At 52.2% G+C, this 9380-nt stretch overlaps 1 protein-coding gene across 1 annotated transcript; it reads left to right on the top strand.

Moving 5' to 3' along the window:
- Window positions 1–581: 581 nt before the first annotated feature.
- On the top strand, window positions 582–2750 carry DAD1 (defender against cell death 1). Its single transcript, XM_082297206.1, has 3 exons — window positions 582–836; window positions 1876–2026; window positions 2564–2750. Exons 1-2 carry the CDS (start codon window positions 626–628, stop codon window positions 2004–2006), a joined length of 342 nt encoding a protein of 113 aa, XP_082153332.1. The 5' UTR covers window positions 582–625; the 3' UTR covers window positions 2007–2026; window positions 2564–2750.
- The last annotated feature ends 6630 nt before the right edge of the window (window positions 2751–9380 follow it).

Genomic DNA, 9380 nt, shown 5'->3' with positions numbered 1-9380 from the left:
AGCATCCACTGGGCACAGTGAGAGCATCCCTCATTTTGGAGAGACAGGAAGGCTGGAATGGTTTAAACAGAATGGATGTAGAGAGAAAAACTCTGCTTTGGTTTATTGAAAAGTGGTTCCCCCCTTCAGAAACCTAAAAGCAGCAGAGTTGTTTTCCTCTCACTTCAGGCTCAGTGTCACGATAGTTTTTAAAGAAAAAAAAAATACATAAACGAAAGCAGTGGTTTCCCTTTCCCCAGCTCCAAGCAGGGCGACACAGGTCAGTTTTCCACCACCCTCGTGGCAGATCCCGGACAATCCCTCAGCCACAAACCCCGGCCAGTCCCTCAGGCGGAGACCCCCGCCCGCCCCTCAGCCGAGCCGCCTCACGCAGGGCGCGGCCCGCAGCGCTGCGCTCTCATTGGCCCTCGGAAGGGACGGCTCTCTAATCTGCCCAGCAACAGGCGCCTCTGGGCTCCTATTGGCTCTTGCGAAGCACCAGGGGCGCGGCCCCTGTGGAGCTCTCTGCGCATGAGCCAGCCGAAGCCGCCCCCCTATCGCTTACCGCCACGTCGGTGCGCGCGTGCGCGGTGCGGGAGGGCGGCGCGGCGCCTGCGCGGTGCCGGTTGCGGGGCTGGGCGCGGCCATGGCGGGCTCGGTGCGCGCCGTCGCGCGGCGCTTCCTGTCCGAGTACGGCGGCGGCACCGCCGGGCGCCTCAAGGCGCTGGACGCCTTCCTGCTCTACGTGCTGCTCACCGGCGCGCTGCAGTTCGGCTACTGCCTCGGCGTCGGCACCTTCCCCTTCAACTCCTTCCTCAGCGGCTTCATCTCCGCCGTCGGCAGCTTCATCCTGGGCGGTCAGTGCCGGCCCCGCCATCCCCCTCACAGCCATAGCGCGGGTTGGGGTTACCCTGGGCCTCCCCCCGCGGGCATCGCGGGCATCCTTAGGAAGCAGCGGGTGTCCTGGAGCAGCGCTCGGAGCTGCCGGGGAGCCCCCGGTACCCTCAGCACCCGCCGCCCTTCCCCGAGCCCCCCGGTCTGCTCCCGGCGGGCAGGAGCTCCTCGGCAGCTCTGGACCTGCGGGTCCGGCCCGGATCCTTTTGCCCCCAGGTGTCCTTGCAGCCGAGGGGCTCGGTGAAACCGGGAGTCCAAGAGTGACACATGTAGGGTGCTGCTCCCCAGAATGCCCCCCAACCCACCCTGTTTCTGTGCAGCCCTCCCCAGCTCGGGGGCTGACAGGCTGGGAGAGCTGGGGGTGCTCAGCTTGGAGGGGAGAAGGCTGCGGTGAGACCTGAGAACCCCTTCCAGTGCCTAAAGGAGCTCCAAGAGAGCTGGAGAGGGACTTGGGGATAAGGGCCTGGAGTGACAGGACAAGGGGGAATGGCTTCCCACTGCCAGAGGGCAAGAATAGATGGGAAATTGGGAAGGAATTGTTCCCTTTGATGGTGGGGAGGCCCTGGCACAGGGTGCCCAGAGAAACTGTGACTGCCCCAGTTCGTGGAAGTGTCCAAGACCTGGTTGGACAGGGCTTGGAGCAGCCTGGGATAGTGGAAGGTATCCCTGGGGTTGGAATGAGATGATCTCTAAGGTCCTTTCCCACGCAAATCATTCTGTGTTTCTGACATGCCCAGTGGAGGACATAGAAATACCCACACCTTTATGTGAGTCCAATCCTGCTCTGAGCCTGTTCCCCTCAGGACTCACTTGGGCACCCTGTGGTGTGGTGCTGTGGGAGCACTGACCCCATGACAGCCCCATGCAAATTCCATGCCATGTCCTGCTCATCTGTAGTAACGATGGAGTAATTTTCTCCTGGTGGAGCAGTGGCCCTGACTGGGCTGGGCTGCCCCAGGAAGGCTGTGCTCACTGTTGGCTCATTCTTTCTCTGCTGTGCAGTTTGCCTCCGGATCCAGATCAACCCCCAGAACAAGGGCGAGTTCCAGGGCATTTCACCGGAGCGGGCATTTGCTGATTTCCTCTTTGCCAACACCATTCTCCATCTCGTTGTCATCAATTTTGTTGGCTGAGCTCTGGGAGAGGCTGCCAGGTACTGATCTCTGGGGTCACAAAAGGGGCAACCACAGGACTGCAGTGATTTTGGGGAGAACTAGGAGGAGACTGAATCCAGGCATCCCCTGAGCTCCCAGCTTCCTCATGGCCAGGCATAACTGAGCTGTTGTCCTTTGGGTTGGCACAGAGTGAGGATTTATGGCTTTCTGGTTTTGAGCATATGCTTTTTGGCTTTTATAATTTAAGAGTTTAACTAGGACTGTTACAGAAACCTACCCACATTGCTCTCTTAGGAGAGAGACTCCCCATTCTTCTTTGCAGGAGAAGCTTTGGGAGCTCAAAGTCCTGGGCTCTGTGAGGGTTGTCCGTTTCAGAGGCCATGGTATGGCTGGGGTCCAAGTCTGAGTTTCTTTGCAGATGAGGCAGCTGGGGACAGGGACAGTTGGGTGTTGGGAAGTGGAGGACATGCCCTGTTGTTGCTGTTGCAAGGGGCCACAGGATCACTGGGGCTTGGGGGAATTTCATCCCCTCTCCTTTGCAGTAACATTGCTCCTGTTGCCTGCTCTCTTTCCAGGTCTTGAACTGCTCCTGATGGCAAAGCCCGGCATAGGGAAGTGCCCAGCACACTCTCACCTTCCTTGGTGGAGGAAGGGGACGCAGGGCTCAAGATTTCCCCCCCCAGAGTGTCCTGTGGAGGAGTCTGCAGCCTCATTGTTGTAACAGTGATCCTTTCCATCAATAAAACCCTTTATTACACTGCAGCCTTTTCCATATTGGTGACAAATACAGAGCGTCTCCTGCATCCAAGTTCCCTCTCAGGCATGACTCTGGTTTAACTCTCTCCCTTCATTTCTACCCAGCAGGCTTTATTTCTGTGCCCCAGTTTTGGAGGGAAGCAGGAAACAAGTGATCACGGAAACTCAGTTGTCATGTACCCTTTTCATCTCCCTCTTTCTTGCCTTTGGATCTTACAGGTGTTTCCAATGTACCCCTGGGCTTCAGAGCTGTGGAAAATTCAGATGAGGCTGTGGTTAGTGGTCACAAAGGGAAGGAAGTGTCCTCCAGCACATCCCCAGGTGTACCCAGCTTTCCACAGACCCTCCCACGTACCTCAGAGACACGTGAGCCACATCTGGATGTCCCAGCTGGACTTACAGGCTCACTGGGACCTGTGGGTGGTACAGGCATCCCACCACGGTGTCAGTGTCCCTGCATGTGTCCCTGGATGTGCTGGTAAACTCAAGGATGCTGGGATGGACTGCTGAGCTGTCAGGGCCTTAGAGCAGCACTTGAGCTGCTCTGGGGCCACAGAGAAGCTCCCGCCCCCCAGAATCACAGAATCAAGGTTGGAAGAGACCTTCAAGATGATCCAGTCCAGCCATCCCTCCAGCACTGGCACTGTAACTAAAGCACATCACCAGTGCCACATGCAGGTGCCTCCTGAACACCCCAGGGGTGGTGACTCCACCACCTCCCTGGGCAGCCCCTTCCAGTGCCTGACCACCCTGATCTAATCTGAATCTCTCCTGTCTCAGCTCAAGGCCGTTTCCCCTGGTCCTCTCACTGCAGGGACAGCAGAAGAGACTGACCCCGCCTCACCACACCCTGTCACAGATGTGATGTGAGCCCTCTGAGCCTCCTCTTCTCCACACTAAACAGCCCCAGCTCCCTTGGCCATTCTTCAGAAGAGAAATGGTTTCTAGTCCTTTCATGAGCCTTGTTGCTCTTCACTGGACACACTGCAGCCCCTCAAAGTCCTTTTTTAAAGTGAGGGGTCCAGAACTGAACGCAGCACTCGAGCTGCAGCCTCACCAATGCCAAGTGCAGGGGGATGATTGCTTCTGGCTGCGCGATTCCTGATACAAGCCAGGTTGCTATTGTCTTTTTGGCCACTTGGGCCCACTGTTGGCTCATGTTGAGCCAGCTGTCAGCCAGCTCTGCCACGTCCCTTTCTGCTGAGCAGTTCTTGAGCCACTCCTCCCGCAGCCTGGAGCTGCAGGAGGTTGCTGTGACCCCACTGCAGGACCAGCACTTGGCCTTGGACCTCATGCCATTGTCCTTTGCCCATTGATCGAGCCTGTTCAGGTCTCTGTAGAACCTTCATGAATGAGGTTATGTCCTTACACTGATCCTGCTTCTTGCTTGTCTGGTTTTCTCTGCAGTTGAAACACTGGAGAGGTAAAACCTTGAGAGCCTTGAGGCTCTGTGGCATGGAAATGTTCATGTGCTGCACTGAGGAGATGGAACTTCGGGTCTCTGATGGCTTCAACCTCTCAGAATTCTATTCTGGCTCCTGTTTGCCACCTTTTTAACATTTCCAGCTGTGCTGCAGCCATTAAACCTGTAAAAGTCTAAAACCTGGGGCTCCCAAATCTCATGCCTAACACGGGCTGTGAGGTGTGAGGGAGCAGGGTCTTCACTGTCCTCGAGGATGGAGTCTGGGTCTGTGTCAGGAACAAAGAACTCATGCCAGCACCACCACTTGTGGACTTGTTTGCAATGGCAGCAGCGCTGGGAGAGCAGGCAGGGACTCACGGGGTGCAGGGCTGGTAAATGATCCACCTGGCTCTTCTTTCCCGTGACAAGGGCCCTGAGCCGTGCCCGGGCAGCCGGAGCAGCAGCGAGCAGCAGTCCGGGGGTGATGATGCTCAGGGCGGGCACGGAGCCGCTGCCTTTGCCGGGCTGGGCCCTCCCCTGGCCGCTGCTCGGAGCTGCACGGGGCTGAGCCAGAGGACACGCGGGGCTTTGCTGGGAAGGATCTTTTTGTTTCTCCCCCTTTTTCCTGCTTCTAACCTGCTTACGATTCCTCCAGTCACCATTAGCTCGACAGTAGAATTCTTGAGGGGAAAGTAGAATTGCAGAGGGACTTTTCACAAAGGATGTAGTGACAGGACAAGGTGGAATGGTTTTAAACTGCGAGAGGGCAGAGTTAGATGGGATATTGGGAAGAAATTCTTCCCTGTGAGGGTGGTGAGGGCCTGGCACAGGGTGCCCAGAGAAGCTGTGGCTGCCCCATCCCTGGGAGTGTCCAAGGCCAGGTTGGATGGGGCTTGGAGCAGTCTGGGATAGTGGAAGGTCCCTGCCCATGGGAGAGGGTGGGACTGGTTGTTCTTTAAGGTCCCTACAAAATCAAACCATTCTGGGATTCCATGAATCTACGATAAATCCAAGTCCTGTCAGAGCACCTCCCACATTGGAATGAGCTTCAACAGGTCCATTGATACCTTCAAGCTTTGGTCCTTGTAAAGTCCACACTCGGGTCCCTGGTTGCACAAGGAGGAGGAGGAAAATAAGAGAGGATGATTTGTGCACAGGGCCGTGTTTGATGAGAGATGACAAATATTGAGCAGGATATTCTCTCCAACAAAACCCGAGAAAACACACACAAAGTTCATCTCCTACCCATAGCAGGACAGGCAGTGACAGAGGGGAGAGGATGCTAAAGTTGAGCCATGCAAAGCCTCCTTCCCTGACAGAGGACTCTGGCCTGCTCCTTCATCCTTCCTTCTCATCTGGGTCAGGAGAAGCAGAAGGATTTTTCTGCGCAGATTCAATCTGTAAAACTGGTGCAGAGACCTATCAGCAAATTCAGAAATCTGACACAACTCTAAGAGCTCTCCCCACCACACTTTATAAAGCATTTCTCCCCTCCTTTCCGTGCCCACTCTATACATAGCTCAATCCTTCCTGCTGTACCCAAAACAACTCCCCAAGTGCAGGCTGTGGTGAGGGGTAGGAGGACAGAATGTCTTAACCTCATTCCACTTTGGCTTGTGGTCTAACGTCTGCTGTTCTTTTCCACAGCTTCTCCCCCTCCCTGCCACGTGCCACCCCAGCCCTGCACCCCCTCCCCATTTGTGCTCCACTTTCCAGAGGAAGTGGTTTTTGTGGTCAGGCATAGACGAGCATCAGTGGTGACCCAGATCTCGATTGTGGCGTCATGGAACTTGTGCTGTGGCCTCTTCCTGCCCCACCTGGGCCATGAGCCCCTTTCCAGCTCCTGTCCTGCTGTGTTATTTCCTTTGCTTTGCTCTGTGGTTTTTATATCTCGAAATAAACAAGAAAGTGCAGGGAAGGGGGGGGCACGTTGTGGTGGTGGGAGATTGGCAGCCTGATATCTGAAAGTGTCTTTGAAGTAGACCTTGCAAATCCAGTGCTTTGCAGGTCACATGCCGAGAGCCACTTTAGTCAAACCATTTTACTCATCTCCCACTTGGCAAATCCTGTCCCTGGGATCAGTTTAACCTGGAAGAGGAAAGACCAAGATGTGGAAACAGAGGCAGCACAGTCCTTAAGTCTTGCCCTTTCATTTGGGAGTGGGTTTGAAGTGCAACATAAAAAATTTACAATGGATATTAATTTTAAAAGTGATACTAAAGGTAAATGAGTGTGGAAAGTTTTCTTCCACATCCCTGAAACTTTCTGGAAGGAGGTTAATCGGTTGGAAATCTGTGAAATGCAGTGACTTGCTTTATAGTTCAAATATGGTTTAGGCAGCTGTTGGGTGGAGTCGCGGGAGACAAGCACTCAAGGCATGATGTTCAGCAAGTCTCGATTTATTTTTCAAAACTACACTTACTTATAGTACCTTTAATTAGCTCATACATATTGCAAAAGTTGAGCTCCTCATTGGTGGGAGCTATTCCGTGGGATCTGCAAACACGGTGGTCTTATCTTTCTCTTCCATATGGTTTCTGTCTTCTTTCTTATCTGAATGCACACTGTTATTTATGCAACCTCTTGCTCAAGGACTCAGTGTCTGCATCTTTTCTAAGCCTCCTGTGTTATCATGACCTTTGCTCTTTAGCCATTCTTCAGAAAGACTCTCAACACTTCCCCTGTTTTCTTTTTGCATGATCATAGTCATATTGACTGGCTTCGAAATTAAATTTTTTACACATGACATTATACAGCTAAGCATAAGTAAACCAAGCAAAACAATTATTAGCAACAGCATTAAGGATTTAATCACACTTTTCATCCATCCTTCTAAGCCCATCCACTCTGTAAGTCCTTCTAATCCGAAAAATCCGGAGTCTTTTTTTATTTTTTGGGAGTGTTCAATCAAATTCTTAATTTCGGCGTGGATGGACTTAGAATGATCCTCAAGATCCATACAGCACATTCCTTCAAAGTCTTCACAGCCATGGCCGTGGGCTAAGAGTAGAAAATCTATAGCTGCTCTATTCTGAAGCAGGGCGTGTTGGACTGAACTCAGATCTTCTGCAAGTTCAGACAACACTCGGCTGGTACCGTTTGCCTGTTTAACTACCCAACATGCCAGTTTTTCTAAGTGACGATGGGCTCGTGCTGCAGCTGCACCAGGAACAAAAAGGGAGGTAAAAAGCACTTCTGATTTGCTCCATAGCGTGAGGTCATCCTGACATTCAGGTGTTATAGTTTCTGTTAAAGACCTCCGCCATCGTGTTCGGTGTGTAGCATTAGGATGGTGCTGTGGAAGTGCAAGACTCAGTTGGCCAAAGGTACAGGGCCCACCTACAGGCCTGGATGGAATACCTGACCAGGCACGATTCCCACAAATTAGGAAAAACCCTCTGGGTAACTTTCGAGGGAAAAACGTTCCAGGGGCTGCAAGAGATCGATTTCTCACGGTAATGTTGCACCATTCTAAATCCCACTGTGAAGCATTGCCAATAGGATAAATCAAGGTGGGGTTGGATTCATTCAGTCGACAGCCATTAAGGCTGCCCTCTTGGCATAAATTACGTGAACTATTAATATAAATACAGGCTGTAGCGTTAAGAGAATCAACTAGTTCTATCTCTTGTGGCTCAGGACCCACCGGGAGTTTATCATCCCAGCTATCATACTCTTGTAGGCCAGTGGTAATATTCATTGTGGATTTTAATGGTCTAATAATTTTGAACTGGTTCTGGGTCTCGATTACGAAGTTACGCCATGTATTATCTGTTAGTGGTACTCCAACTAAGCATGTCAAAAATGGGGTACTGGGTGTGGCTAGGGAGGCACAGAATGTTGTGGTGTTCAATTCACGTGCCAAGGAGACCCAGATATTATCTCTAGGGTCAAACACCTTAGGAGGATAGGAAAGGGGGTGACCCATTACTGAGCCTGCGATTAGCAGCACGATGCTTAAACCGCCGGCAAACATGATCCCACTTTCTTGGGTCAACTTGCCACTGAATGGGGACCCCGATATTTGGTTGGCACGAGGATTGCAAAACTACAGAGTAGCTATCGGCTAAGATCTTTTTTGCTAAATGCTGTACTGACCACTCTAATTCTCTTAGCCGCAGATCTTCAAGATTTTCAACTAATTGCAAACTGTCAATGATATTTTTGCCTGTGAGTTGTACTAATGCTCCTTGAGCCGTCTCACGGTGCCAGTAAAAACTGCAAGACTGACACCAAAACCCTTCTGATAGATGTCGCTGGTGGACCCACCACTGTAAATTACAGCCTCCGCAAAGCAATCTTACCCACGCCTTATGATTGTTACAATTACATGCAAAGCAAGCAGATTGGCAAAAGCGCAAAAAGTGTCTCTGCAAGTGTGGGAGGAGATAACCCTCTATCTCCTGTTCAGAGTCCACAAGGAAGGTAATGCAAAACCGCTGCTCAACTTCCTGCAGGATCTGTGAGATCTTCCTCTGTACCCTTCTTTTCTTCCTCTGTTGTGGGTTGCTCATCAGTGACAACAGGCTTAGTCCATTTGGCCGGAACCCATAGGGGACCTGTCGGAGTGGACACACATAAGTAACCTCTTCCCCAGTACAAGGTTTTTACAGGATCCTGCCAAAGTCCCGTCTTGGGGTCTTTGTAGCGCACCCAAGGCATGGGCGTCGGGGGTTGAGGATAGGTTCCAAGGTGATGGACTCTGCCTGATGCAGCAGGAGACAACGCTTCCGTGGGCGGGAGGTGAGATCAATAGTGAGTAAGGTCAGAGATCCAGTAGAGCCAGGACTTGGCTGACACCTAGGTGCATCACAAACAGGCGGAATGCTTGAAGCCAGATGTGGTAATGGTACTAGTTGTGCTAACTTTTGTCCTGCCGGGATCTTAACGGGAGGATAATCGGTATGTGCTAAAATAAAAATTTCTCCAGCGGAGTCAGCATCAACAAGACCAGTCTCTACTAGGAGTCCCATTGTAATTGCAGATGAACGACCTACAATAAGTTCTCCCATAGCTTGGCCATTAATATACACAGGTCCGATGACACCAGTGGGAATGCGATGGATTTCTGATGTTAGCAACTCGGTATCTACTGAGGCTGCCAGGTCCAGGCCGAGACTTCCGCTTGTCGCTGGGCGGGGACAGGTAGAGGTGCTGGAGCGGTTACTTGTGTCGTCGCGCGGCCGCTGTTCGCGCTGGGTCGGGGGTTTCCCTGTTTCTTGTTGCTATTACGG

Source organism: Coloeus monedula (genome assembly GCF_965178545.1).
Source record: "Coloeus monedula genome assembly, chromosome: 26".
In the NCBI taxonomy this organism is placed as follows: domain Eukaryota; kingdom Metazoa; phylum Chordata; class Aves; order Passeriformes; family Corvidae; genus Coloeus; species Coloeus monedula.
This window is presented reverse-complemented; position numbering and strand designations above follow the sequence as displayed.